Genomic DNA, 14272 nt, shown 5'->3' with positions numbered 1-14272 from the left:
CAGAAATAATATTTAAATGGAAAAATAGTTTCCAAAACAAAAAGTTTAATGAAAAGACTGGCATCGTTTTACTTTTACAAATTTAATGAGTTTGGCTTAATAGAAGATAGCTGAATTTTATATTTATTTTTACCTTCAATCTGTTTTGTGAGTTTTAAGTATATGAAGAAAATCTAACCACATACAGATATGTAAGTGGAAAAGCAGAAAGTATTTTAATAGCTTTTTCAGGGAATTGTAGATATTCTTCTTTGATACTATGCCAGAACTTGATAAACAGTAGTTTCTTAGAGGTTAGTTGTTATATGGAATCCAAAATCAAATTAATGAATTTTTTAATCATTAAATTCCATTGGTCTCGCTTCCATTTTGAATAGATCTTTTACCCATGTGTGGTTTTGTAACATCACATATTGGTTATTTGGAAAGTACTGGCTTATTGAGTTAAACAAATCTTCCAAATGTAAATGCATTTCGTCATATAATACCATAAAATCACACTTGTTAATCACCACCATTGATTTTGTCAGAAAAGCCTTCAAGTATTTTTAAGCTCATTACGGTGGGCAAAAGTTCTCCAAAAATTGAGTTTTCACTCAAAAGCTTGAATATTTTCATTGACAACAAATACTGTCAGTTGTTTTCCTTTCAGTGATAATTCACATTGTACATTTTCAAAAAAAACTCTTTTTAAGTCTAAGCACAGTGCATATATTGATTTCTCTTTCAAGTAAAAATGATGAGAAAGTGCTATCTCCTACCATACTACGTGCAGCAGCAAAGAGTTACACATATTTCCCGTTTTGTCACACAGGCCATTAAAAAAAAGTGTACTTAAGGGATGAGATTTAATAAAATTAGTGATTTTTACTGCCTTGTTAAACACACTGGCATAAGAAAAATCGATTTTTTTCCTTTCTTTAACTGCGAGTGTCTGGTGGTAGAATACAGTGGGTACGAATGCAGTTTTAATTACAAGCATTGCCCTGCTTGATGCCTGCAGAGGCACCAGAATTTTTATCCTTCATAACTTATGCATCATTAGTGCAAATGCCAACACACTGAAAAAGGTAAATAATGTCTTAATAAATTATGAAAATAGTTTTGACCTCACAGCCCTTGGATGTTTGTGGACCACACATTTAGAATTTCTGCTTTGGGTAAGGAGCAGGATTCTGTTTTCAGTTATCTGAGTCAAAGGTCCTCAGAGGAAATAACTGAGAAACTAGGTAGATGACTGCATGCTTGAAGGGTGGATGTCAAGCATTTTTGGCAGGTTTTCTAAGATGTGTGCTAATAGGGTTCCTCCTAATAAAGACACATCAGCGCTAAGATAGCGGGTACCCTTCACTCACTGGTCAAGGCATTAACAGAGAGTGGTGCTTTCTGAGGCCAGTGTCCATGTAACTTATTTCTCAAAGAGAGAAATTAAAATCTCTAGGACAAAAATCTGGCCTCTGAGTTCTGACTGCTTCCATCTTTTATTAGCAACCTTTTTAGGATCTGGGTTTATTAAACAGAGTAGTAATTCGTATTACAAGCACTTGTGTCAGAAAATATCTCAGCAGTTTGCACATCAAAATGTTAATAGATTTCTGCTTGGCAGGCTAGTGGGTGATTTTTTACTTACTTTGCAATGCTCTTTAAAAGACTCTGAAAAATTTTATGTATTTGAGACAGGGCCTCGCTTTGTCATCTAGGCTGGAGTGCAGTGGTGCAATCATAGTTCACTGTAGCCTTGTACTTTTGGGCTCAAGCCAGCCTCCCACCTTAGCCTCCTGAACAGCTAGGACTACAGGTGCATGCCACCATGCCTGGCTTTTAAAAATTTTTTGTAGAGATGGAGTCTTGCTATGTTGCCCAGACCCATCTCAAATTCCTGGCTTCAAGTGATCCTTCCACCACAGCCTCCCAAAGTGTTGAGATTACAGGTGTGAACCACAGAACCTGACTTTGAAAATTTTTAGACTATTGACCAATTATTATTTTTTAAAAAAATTATTTCCACCAAAACATGAAAACTCCCCCAAAGTTCATATATTTCACTTTTTGCTTCAGAGAGTTGGCCATGGAGATAAGAACCATGCAGATGCAGACAGATCGCCTGTTTTTCTTCAATTTATTGACTGTGTCTGGCAGATGACAAGACAGGTAATTTATCTGGCCTATCTATTCTTATATATCTCCTTTCAGTTTTCCTGTCAGAGTGGGGAGATTTGGTCACTGATTATCCTATAGATCATTAAATGGAAATTCTTGTAACATCTCCATGTCCATGTGAGAGCTATTATTTATTGTCACATTATGAATCAGGTTAAAGATTAACACTTGACAATTTGATTCTATTAGCATTTCAATGAGTAGCATTGATAATAACTCCCAAGAGGTTTTTTATCCTTTGTTTTGAACAAATAGTGTTAAACAGGCTCACCTAGAAGCTCATATTGCTAAGAGTGGAGATAAAATAAGCTAGGTATCACAAGCAAAATCAAATCTTTTAAGTAACTTTAACTGTTAATTTTTTAAAAATTTTCCATCTGCTCGTTCTGAAAATTTGTATTTTAAGGGAAAAATGTTTATATAGGAAGCATAACAAGGGAGGCACATATTACATTCAGTTCTTTTTATTTTTTGGCATGGAGCGAGCTATTATGGCTTTTAGAACTTCTAACAAATTTGAAATATTAATATAAATGAATTTAATCTTTTGGAAAGAGCAGAGGGGACTGAGAAAACACCTGGTTTACTGTGAGATGACTTTATTAATGAGGCAAGGGGTCACTGTCTTAAAAAGATGATTTAATTCTGACTCAAGAAAAACCATCTGGAAACCCTGTTGAATGCAGCTCATTGGGAGGTAATTATTTACCTAAGGCTTTATTAGACCCCAAAACAACTGGAAGTCTGAATTGTTTGCACTTAGATTGCCATATGAATTTAAAGTAGGGCAAGTGCTGGCTCTGCTTGGCTTTGGATCATATTTATTTAGGAGCATATTTTTAGCTTCAATAAAATACTATTTCAATAAAAGAAAATGAATGGTAATCAGGTGAAATAATCAATTATATATTTAATAGTCCCTTGCCTCCATAAGCATTTCTGCATGGGTGAATTATTTAGAAACATGTTGGGTTAAATGAAGCATTTTTGTAGCTATGACTACAATATGATGAGACTAGTGTTTTAGCATATATACTGAAAAGGTGTATGCAATTCAGTTTTGGTTTATAAATCAGACCTTCAGTGTGTTGGGAGCTGGGAGGGAGAGGTGCTATATACCTAATTTAACAATGTTGAGTTCTTTCTTGGATTAGGTTTGACTTTTTCCTTTGGAATTGGCTTTGAGGCAGTGTATCAACTACCTAAGTCCCTACAATCCTTTTTTGGATATGTGACCCAAAACACTAGGACCCCACTTTTGACTATTACCATATTCAGTTTTAAATAACCTTTGACTGTTGGCAAAAATCAAATTTGCCATGAAAGGAGTAGGAAAGCTCTTTGAAACCGTGGTATTGTTGATGGTTGTGTGTACTGCTTTCCAAAGTGAATACCTTGAAGGAAACGATGTGTTTGAATATCAGTTCTGATATGTTTGTTAGAAAAAAAGCACATTTACCAATTTCTTGCAAAGAAGAGTACATGATAATCTATAGCCAACCACCCTGAATGCACCCATCTCATCTGATTTTGGAAGCTAAGCAGGGTCAGGCCTTGTGAGCACTTGGATGGGAGAAGAGTACATCATAATACATTTCTTCCTTAGTAATTTTAATTTTGTTAACTTTTTATATGCTCTATCTAAAAGTAGTTTAATTTTGAGCATGGCACTAAATAAAAGAAAATCAGTTTAAATCTGTATTTTTGATAGAACCTAAAATACTTTATAGCTGTCTTTATTTTATACACCTAGTGTTTTTCTGTATATTTTCTTCCTGAATATAAAGCATATTAGCTAGTCGTAACGTTTGTTAGCAATTGTCGGTTTTATAAATACTTGAATACTAGTACAGAGACCTGAATAGCACATTTGTCAAAACAGAACCAACTATGTTATGATAGCCAGATTCTATACCTCTCCTCCTATTTCCGTCCTCATCTCTGTCACCTCAGTCCTGAGATCAGGAAGCAGTTGTTGAAGGGCCTTTTAGATTTTAAACATGTAAATAAAATAGTTCTCTTCTGCTTAGGATTTTAAAAGCAATAGCTGCATTTAATGCCCTGCTATTTTAGTTTCTTTGTGAGGAAATGCCTACTGATTAAGCTGTCTTCTCATAACTGAGCTAATAGTTTTGCCAAGAAGATGAAAAACTAATCACAGATCCTTGGGATTGCTATTTAGTGATTCAGGATGCATTCATATTTGGCTATATAAAAAGGCTGTTAAGAGTGTGAACAAATACAGGAGATGGGATTTATTTTTTAAAGGAATAAATGGAATTTGAGTTTTTTACAATTAGCTTTTTGTTGTGGAAATGCTTGGTCATCTTCTGCTTGATCATCTGCTTCATTCAGCTTCACAGCCACAAAAATTATTCAAGGCCTACTAAGGGCCCTTTATTGTTAGGAAATCTGTCATGTTATCCTGTCTATACTTGCTAAAATGTAGGAAACTTCAAGGCAAAGTTGTTTTCATCCCTGTTCCATTTACATGCCGTTTATACTATTTTCCTCCACTATAAAGGAAGGGATCTAAGAAGTAAAAACTTGGAAGCAATGTGTATTTTCACAGTCTGCAATCTAAATATTTATATAATTTCTTACATACAGCCCTATAATTGGTAGAACCTTACATAGAAGCTTTCAAATAATTCTGAAATATTAGATAGGATGGATTAAACGAAACCTTCTAACTTACGGGGGTTTGTAATTTTTTATTTCATTAGTCCCCTAAAATTGTGTTGTGTAAAACTAAGACATCCAGTCAAGCCCCCTGGCTTGGGTTAGAGAGTGAATTTTCTTTTTGTTAGATTCTGCTAAAATAGTGGCTTACAAGGGACTCTGGTTTGATGGGATAGATGTTCCCTGAAAAGTTTAGGTCGGTGCAAAAGTAACTGCCATTTCAGTGGCAAAAGCTGCAATTACTTTTTCAGCAACCTAAGTATTTAATAGGTTAACTAACTTATAAATTATCTGCCTTAGATGTTTACTTTTGTGTATTGCTAACATGTTCTGGAGACATTATTGGCATTTTTTTGTGTAATCCTTAGAAAAACAACTATGTTGTTGAAAATTTAAAGAATCTTAATGTTGTTTGTGGTCATTTTTGGCAGAGAATGCCTAGAGTTGCCAGAATTGCATAAGTCAAAATTCAGCCTGCAAGTTTAGGGTTAACAGATACAGCGGATACAGAAACATCATGGTCGTTAAAGTGATAACACGATGTTTGAAAAGAAAATCATACAAATAATGCCATAATGGTTTGGAATAATGTAGATTTGAATGTTTAACTTATTTTTAAATACTACCTCAAAGGATCTACCCATGACAGGGATGAGTATGCTTGAAGAATGTCTTAATTTATGTGTTTGTGATGTTCGATTTGCAGTTTCCTACCGCATTTGAATTCAATGAGTATTTTCTCATTACCATTTTGGACCACCTATACAGCTGCTTATTCGGAACATTCCTCTGTAATAGTGAACAACAGAGAGGAAAAGAGGTAAAATATGAAACATGACCTTACCCATACTATCTCTACTGTATACTTTTCCCTAAAAGAATGTACTCTGTGATAGATTTCAACTGAAGTCATTCTTTTGGGTCATACTTTATCTTACATGCTATAATATTGATTGCTTCCTTCCACAGATCTGGAACTGATATATTCTGAAGTATCTTTGTCACAAGGCTGAAGGTGCTAGCTATCTGTCTGCTATGAGTTCATGGGTGGGAAGTAGTTTCTGCTAAAGAGAACTGAAGTATGTGAAATCTAGGGAGCACCAGTGTACCATTTTTTTCTATGTAGAATGGAAATCCTTTACAGTAGGTGCAGAACAATTTAATTAGCAGAAAATGTATATTCGAGTGAATAGGCAGCTCAAATTCCCAAGTATATCCTATTTATGGAGACATTTTAGGTTAAGTTTTTGAGTTTTTTAAGTTGTAGAGTAATACTGTAAAAAAATTCAAACACATAAAAGATAATATGTGGAAAGTTAAAGTTTTTCGTTATCCCACTTTTCCCCAGAGGTATCACTGTTAAGTGGGGTTGGTATTAAGAAGAAATGGTGTAAGGATTACATTTCAAGTTTTACGTCTTTCTCAAAACTTGTCTATCCTATGTATCAACATCTTAGTCATCTTGATTAGTATCTCCCTCTGCATCAACTTTTATTCTAAAAAATGTGGTTATAAAGTAGTTTATGTTTTATTTAATAAAGCACAGTAGGAATAAGTACTTGCACTGAAGCTCAGTTGCTGGGTTCAAATCTTGGATCTATCACTGTAACAGTTTGCTTGGGCAAGTTAATGTCTCCTTTTGTAAAATTATGAAGATTATTAAATAAGCGATACAAAATGCCACAGAACTGCTATGTAGTATTTCCTAGACTTCCTTAAAGGCAGGTATTAAATTTTTAAATTCACCTTATGTTTCAGTGTCTAGCATGCAATAAATATTTCTATGCATAGCTGGCACTCAATAACTTAAGGAATGTTCATTAGAAATAGCATAACTAAGTTTCAAAGATAGTTTTATTTTTTGAGAGCCTTGGGTAGGAATCATTGATTAAAAAAAACTTTTGAAATTAATACTTTTTTAAATTAATATGTATACCATGAAATTCACTTTGATAGTGTATAGCTGACTGGTTTTTAGTATATCTGAGTTGTACAGCCATCACCAGATTTTCATTTCAGAACATTTCATCACCTCAGAAAACCTGTTAATAGTCACTCCCCATTCAGCCCTGCCAAACACCAATGTTTTTGTCTCTGGATTTGCCTTTTCTGGACATTTCATATAAATGGAGTCATTTAATATGTAAACCTTGTGTCTGGCTCCTTTCCTTTAATATGCTTTCAAGGTTCATACATTGTGTATCATTTCTTTTTATGGCTGAATAATATTCCATTGTGTGGATATATTTTACTTATTATCAGTTGATGGACTTTTGGGTTGTTCCCACTTCTTGACTATTAATGAATAATGCTGGTTTGAACATCTATAAAAAAGTTTTCGTACAGACATGTCTTCCGTTTATTGGATAGGTACAAGAGTGGAATTGTTGGATCATATGGTATCTGAGGAAATGCAGACTGTTTTCCAGTACCCTCTGATTTTAATATAAGTTGGTTTATCACTGAAGTCTCCAAGTCCACATCCTCTAAAGAGATTTTAATGACGACAAAGTACTTTTTTACAAATTTCATCTCAAGTGTAAATGGCTTAGGTGGTGGATAATCTTTACCTATTTTTCCTGCCTACAGAATCTTCCTAAAAGGACTGTGTCACTGTGGTCTTACATAAATAGCCAGGCGGAAGACTTCACTAATCCTCTCTATGGGAGCTATTCCAATCACGTCCTTTATCCAGTAGCCAGCATGCGCCACCTAGAGCTCTGGGTAGGATATTACATAAGGTGGAATCCACGGATGAAACCACAGGTATGTGCTGTACAATATACAATGGGAATTTTCATTCATACAATGCAACTTTGTCCCTTAAAAGCAGCTGGAAAGATTATCTGTGCATATTTGAAACTTTACTCTTTACCCATCGATAGTTACAACTGTATAGTAGAAAAAGTACTATACTGGGGCAGGGTAATCAGTATACCTGGTTCTTAGGACTGCTTGTATGACATCAGACATATCACTGCTCTCTTTTCTCGCATCTTCCCTCCTCTGTCTGGATAACCTCTAGGGGGTCTTGTTTTAATAAGCTGAAGAAAGTAGCTTTAGGAAAGTTAAAAGCTGAACAAAATTCTGGTCTACTGTGAATATGTTTATGGAATATTAACTACTTAGAACTGTTTAAGACTAAAAACCTGTAAATAATAGGGACTCTTCTGACTACTGACTTTTAATTGTGTTAATTATTTGTTGTATTTGGAAAAGTACCAGTTTCAGGAGCACCTACACAGCAGGTTATTCTCTGGAAATACTCAGGGGCACTGGGAAAGCCAGTGGAAAGATGAGTGGTGTCCATAGTCCCTATATTTAACTTCACTGATGGGTTGGAAAGGTGCCACTGGTTCCAACAGCTGAAAGAACATACACTGCAACATTTAGGGAATGATTTGACTCTTTGGTCAGGATTTCCTAGTTGAATATTTTATGTTTTGCTCTTGCAGGAACCTATTCACAACAGATACAAAGAACTTCTTGCTAAACGAGCAGAGCTTCAGAAAAAAGTAGAGGAACTACAGAGAGAGATTTCTAACCGATCAACCTCATCCTCAGAAAGAGCCAGCTCTCCTGCACAGTGTGTCACTCCTGTCCAAACTGTTGTATAAAGGACTGTAAGATCAGGGGCATCATTGCTATACATTCTTGATTACACTGGCAGCTCTATGAGTAGAAAGTCTTCCGAATTTAGAACCCATCTATGAGAGAAAGTTCAGTCACTTTATTTATTTTAAATCTCTCTAGGATGAGTTTAGAACTGTAGCAGTGCAGGTGGCTTAAGTGAAATAACTCCATATGTAATTACATGATTATGATACTAATCTTTTAAGTATCCAAGGATATTAAAATACTTCAATCCTGGATCCACAATGGGAACAAGTTTCTATTAAAAGGCAAATGCTGTTACAAATTTTTGGCATCTGGTAATATTAAAACCATTTTAGAAATATGCTCTGTGCTCACTGTGCAGAGGAATATCAGTTTTCCAACCAAAACTGAAATTCTGTGGCATCACATATATTGGGGCCTTGATGTCATGACAGATCAAAATCATTTGATATCCCTTTCTCCATTCTAGGTTTTTCTTTTTTTCAGTAATTGATTTACCTTGATCACTTTTCAACTTCCATATTCTTTGTATAGTAAAAGGCAAAGTATTGAAGATATTATGGCATAGTAGTAGTTGAAAATTATTGCTGTCATTGTTTACATACTTAAGACATATTAGCAAGTTGAGCCAAAATGGGAGGCCTTATAGATGTGCTTGGGGGAAGATGAAGGGCAGAAAGTATCCATACAGGAGTTCAAAGAATTCCATGCCCTTCAGATTAGCCCAATTACCAGAAACATCATGGGAGATATTTTAAAAACTAATTATTCACTTGTTTTGTGTGTCTGAACACACAGAAGCTAATTGGCAAGTTTTTAAGAAGTATTTAAAAATCTTACTAGGATTGACATTTTTCTGAAGTCTGTATAAATAGCTTATAGTGAGAAGTACTATGCTCAAATTTTACATTTTTCCCTTTTCAAATTCTATAATTTCCACTACCAAAGAACACACTGCATGTAAAAGATGTATTACAATCTCAAAGCCAGTAAAAGAAATCTTGCTTCACTGCTCACCTGCTACAAGTAAGAGTCTGGTGCTGGTAGAAACATTTGACTTTTATTCTATATAAGAGCCATATGTAATGTACTGTAATAAAGGAGCTTCTTGTCCCTTGGTCTTTTAATTAAAAGAAATTCCAACTGACTTTTAAACTTTGTTCTTGTCCAAAGTTGCCTTTTCTTTTTTTTTCCCAGAAATATTTGGAAATTATTGAAGGAATATGCACCCCACATGAAGATGTTCAATTTGTACCCATTTTCCCTTAACCAACACCCAAATCAAACAAAATATACAGTGTTTTTCCACTCACTAATTCACTATACAGGGAGTCTGAACCTTAGCCTCCCTCTTGGTCTTGCAATGAGGAACTATAGTTTCTATTAGTATATCCAATTTAGCAAAATTAGTACCAAAATGATTTCTTTGGTAATTGTGTGAAATACAAGCTTTTTAACAGGGCATTTAAGTGGCTAGCAAATTGGTGTTAAACATTAAGCTTTCTACTCCAAGTATTTCACAAATGCATCTGCCATTTTCCTCATTTAAACTTTGATTATCTTGGCCTGATACCACATAAAAGAATGTAGAATGGCTGAAGAGATCAAGAATTTAAAGCTTCTAGTCTTAATATACTTGCATCCACTTCAAATTCCAATCAAAAGCCAGGGGAATCTAAGTGCAACCCTACCACTTCTCTGCTGAGAACCTTCCAGTGGTTCCCCTCACCTTCTGCAGAAGTCTCCAATATGGAGTACATGCACTTGAGCATTTAAGATATACCACTGGTGTGTGTGGAAGGGAGGGAGGAGGAATACTAGCACTTTTTATATATTTACACAAGCAAAACTTTTAAATATTTGAATTGACAGTTACATGTTTCATAACTTTATATGTCTGTTGGTTGTACAGGTGTAATTTTTTCCCTTTTTGATTAGGGTTACAAAATTTAGAGACCAGTATGATTAAGTTGAAGCTCCTTAGCCTCCTTCGACCTAGTCTCTGCATACCTCAACTGTTATGTACCAGTGCTACTCTTCTGTTCAAAACTGCCTCATGTAATCTGCAGATTCCTGCTTCCCCACTTTTGTTCAGTCTATCTTGTGCACCTGGAACAACTGTTCTCCCTTGTGACTAATTCCTCTTTTCTAGCGTTTAGGCATCACCTCTTCCTCTGGGAAGTTATCTGATTCACGACTGCCTTCTCTGACATCCCCACCTTCCTCTGTGCCCCCATAGCCCTGTGTATATGGCTACTACCACTGCAATTCACCACATTATATTGGAATGAACAATTCACCTGTCTACCACAAGTCTGTAAGCATACCTTATTTGAAATGAATTGCAATAAAGCTGTGTTACAACATAAGTGGATGGATGACACATTCCTCTACTGTAAACTTGCAGATAAGAAAACTGAAACAGTATTTTTTCACTTCTCACCTGAGAGTACAAAAAGCTGGAGTAGTTCAGTTTGAATCCTAGTTGAGAAATGGGGTGGGATTTAGCATCATTCAATCACCCTTCTCCTAATTAGGACTCAGAGCCACTACAATTCAAATGATGGTTATACAATTTAATGACCTGAAATTCAAACAAGGAGATAACAGCAGTTTTTAATGGTTGAAATGGTGGTTGACACATATATTTATCATGTCACCAGTGCACTGTTTCTCACTTCTCTTGTGTCTATGGGCTCACAGTTATTAATTCGATCAAGCTACAAACCTACTCATTAGAAAACTGGACACACAAGCACAAGTTTACAAGCCACAAATACCCCAAAATCTACTTCAGGATCCTAAATTAAAGGCTGTTACTGTAGTATCTTGTATCATGAGGAAATCTAATATTCTTGGGCTCTCTTTCTATGTAAGCATGAATATAGCAACTAAGTACTAGTTTTTTCTCTTCATCAATACATTGATGTCCTATTTAGAAATGCATTTTTTGAGAGTTTATCACAAAGCCTTTTACAGGCTGTTAAGGAAAGTTTCAGTGTTTCTTTTAAAAAGGTGCTTTATTGACTTTACATTTATAAAAGGTTAACATGTCTTGATCTAGTTGAAATTATGATTTATAGCAACATAACAATTATGTGTACAGTTCATATTCCACTCATACTGTACACCAGTAAAAGCAAATATTCAAAGGGTTCTCTAAGTTTCAAGATTAAAAACCATAATGCCTTGACTGAATATCATGATTACAAAACAGGTGTTAAGAACTGTGAAGGTATATGCTCACAACATATCCCTTCTCCCATTCTCACTTTATTCCAAAATCTCATTCCACTGACAATTTGTTTATACTTTCAAAAATCCTTTTATAATTTTTACAGATATAACTCAAAATGACTGCTTGAGTCTTTAAAAAAATTAACAGATTAAAAAGCAATACAAGTGCACTTAATACTGATCAAAGTCTGAAATGCGAAAAAGCAAAATAAAAATCCTCTGAAATATATATATATATTTAAATATAGGAAAACTCCACCAATAGTAGAAACAAAGTATGTTTAATGGTTGCTTTGGAAAGGGGAAGTGGGCACTTCATGCCAGGGAGATTTAAAAATGAGACTTTTCAAGCAAGCACTGCCTATGGCATAGTCTCATATTTTGAAAATGTAAACCTAGTTTTAAATATAAAGAACTATTTTTAAAAAATCACACCCACAAGTAAAAAACTGGTAATCTGTTTACAAAGTGCAATATATCAGTACAGCAAACTCATCTCAACAAAACAAGATTATGTGTGGTTTCTCAGGCTTTAAAACCCCCCTGGTTTCCATTTAAATGTTTTAACACTGAGTCATCCTGCATACATGAAAAGCCTGTGTAATGAAGCCTGGGTCCCTTAACACCTGCTATTAATTAATTCCAACATAAGTGAGTATGAGATCTGGGAAGTAAATTGTCATCATCTGATTGATGAGGTACAGATTATCTGAATAAAATTTCTGACCTGGTTATGAGTCAGTAATCCCAACACAAACTACTGCTTTGTAGTGAATTCTGTATGGTTTGCATGTCCTTCAATAACTGAAGATTTTTTCTGCCTTTTTCTCCAGGTCTGAGTTTGGTAAAATCTTTCTTATTTGTGGTCCCTGTGATTCCAGAACGGCTGCTGCTGTTTCCTTCTTCATCAAGAGTCTTTTTGGTAGCTTTTAATTCCTTCTTCTGCTTCTCTAACTTCTGTTTCTCCAGCTATACCAAATAACCAAGGCAGGAAGGAAAAGGAGAATTTAATGAAAATATTTTGTTCTGACAACAAAAAGTACAAAAGAGTACCTTTTTTTGGTTAACTCTCATGCTAACTGAAACTCAAATAATACATTCTAGGCTTTTTTAAAAAGACTTCAAAACCTACTGCACTAGTCATTTAACACTTAAATATTAATATAAATGAATATATGCTTAAATATATATAACAATATACAAACAAGTAAACCTGAGTAAACAAATTCTGGTTGTCCTAAATTAAGGCAATATTGCCAAAGTACAGAACAGGGCGAGTGAGAAACAAGAGGAGTTGAAGGAAACTCATGGAGGCGGCAAAAATCAGACACACAGAAAAGAACGGGAAGGATTTTCACAAATGGGAGAAGAGGAGAAAGGCATTCTAGAAACTAGTCTGAGGAGGCAAAGAAGCAATTTCCAGATGGATGAACAGATGTAATTGGTAACGTATTAATACTATGAAAAGAATTTCATTTTTGTTACATTATTTTAGAATAATTTAAACCAGGGGAGCTTTATTTTTACTTTAGCCAAACTGATGCTGGCATGTTGGTGTTCCATTAGAATAAGTCTAATTAGTATAAGCAACAAATTAAACCATTACTCCTTACTCCTACAGGAATAATTTGCTTGTATTTCTTTTTCATACATGAACTTTGAAAAAACATCCCAAGTTTTAGAGTTGAAAAGGCTAGTTTCATCCCAGCTCTGCCATTTCCCAGTGAGCTGATACTTGGGCAAGTTATTTAATTTCGCTGAGGATATATGCATACTTCCCAGAAAATGTGGCCTAGCATCCTCATCTATGAGAATATACCCACTTCATAAGCCATTTGTGAAAATTAGATGATATACTCAAAGCACTTGGCACTGGGTCTATCATATGGCTACCAATCAACAGCCAACAAACCTGTTCTACTCTCTGAACTTCTCAGCCTTCTCCATTTCAGTCAGTGGAATCACCATCCTGCCTAACTCCCTCTCCTTCTACATGATACCCAGCAGCAAATAACCCCAATATTTTTTTTACTTCCAAAATACACCTCATATCTGTTTACTTCTGCCCAAACCCAACTACTGTCTTGCTGACCACCACTGATATGTCTATAGCTGATCTCTCAGCCTCTCTGCCTTGATCCCATCACCCTACCCCTAGTCACTATAGTAATCTCTTAAATACCTGAATCATGTTTCTCTCTGGATGAAAACCCTTGAATGTGACGTCACCACTGCATCTAGTAGATACTACATTGTTGGCTGATATAAAATGATTAGTAACATAAATATATTTCACATATTTAATGTTTGACTTATTCCTTTGGAAACAGAATTTCCCAGGTGCTTTTTAAAAAAAACTTACTTGGATAAACTCAGAACTATTTAAATTCATCAAAGAAGTTAAAGCTTATTCATAAAGAATATTAAATACATTCAGTATTTGAAAGATTATCTTAGATGAATATGCTAAGTGACTAAAAGTGTCTTCTTTCCTAATCTACTTACCAATTCTTAATGAACAAATGTCTTCAGTAAAGAAGTATCTCCTGTAGATATTTATCTATGATACACTTAG

The 14272-nt window shown here is 34.9% G+C and overlaps 2 protein-coding genes across 9 annotated transcripts in view; one reads left to right on the top strand and one right to left on the bottom strand.

Moving 5' to 3' along the window:
- MTMR2 (myotubularin related protein 2) overlaps nucleotides 1-9619 on the top strand; it is an 86459-nt gene extending 76840 nt beyond the window's left edge. For all 6 annotated transcript variants that reach the window (XM_050758028.1, XM_050758029.1, XM_050758032.1 and 3 more), the window contains 4 exons: nucleotides 2059-2151; nucleotides 5549-5662; nucleotides 7432-7608; nucleotides 8298-9619. In XM_050758028.1, the coding sequence (XP_050613985.1) occupies nucleotides 2059-2151; nucleotides 5549-5662; nucleotides 7432-7608; nucleotides 8298-8459 (546 nt within the window). In that variant the 3' untranslated portion in view covers nucleotides 8460-9619. The remainder of the gene's footprint in view (nucleotides 1-2058; nucleotides 2152-5548; nucleotides 5663-7431; nucleotides 7609-8297) is intronic.
- The window catches only part of CEP57 (centrosomal protein 57), a 44806-nt gene continuing 39091 nt past the window's right edge, over nucleotides 8558-14272 (bottom strand). For 2 of the 3 annotated variants that reach the window (XM_050758051.1, XM_050758052.1), the window contains one exon: nucleotides 11467-12666. In XM_050758051.1, coding sequence (XP_050614008.1) covers nucleotides 12436-12666 — 231 coding nt within the window. In that variant the 3' untranslated portion in view covers nucleotides 11467-12435. Of the gene's footprint in view, nucleotides 11045-11466; nucleotides 12667-14272 lie in introns of those variants that run through there. The other variant, XM_050758050.1, reaches the window with a different exon arrangement.

Source organism: Macaca thibetana, chromosome 14 (genome assembly GCF_024542745.1).
Source record: "Macaca thibetana thibetana isolate TM-01 chromosome 14, ASM2454274v1, whole genome shotgun sequence".
In the NCBI taxonomy this organism is placed as follows: domain Eukaryota; kingdom Metazoa; phylum Chordata; class Mammalia; order Primates; family Cercopithecidae; genus Macaca; species Macaca thibetana.
Note: the sequence above shows the minus strand (reverse complement) of the source record. Positions and strands in the feature narration are given on the sequence as shown.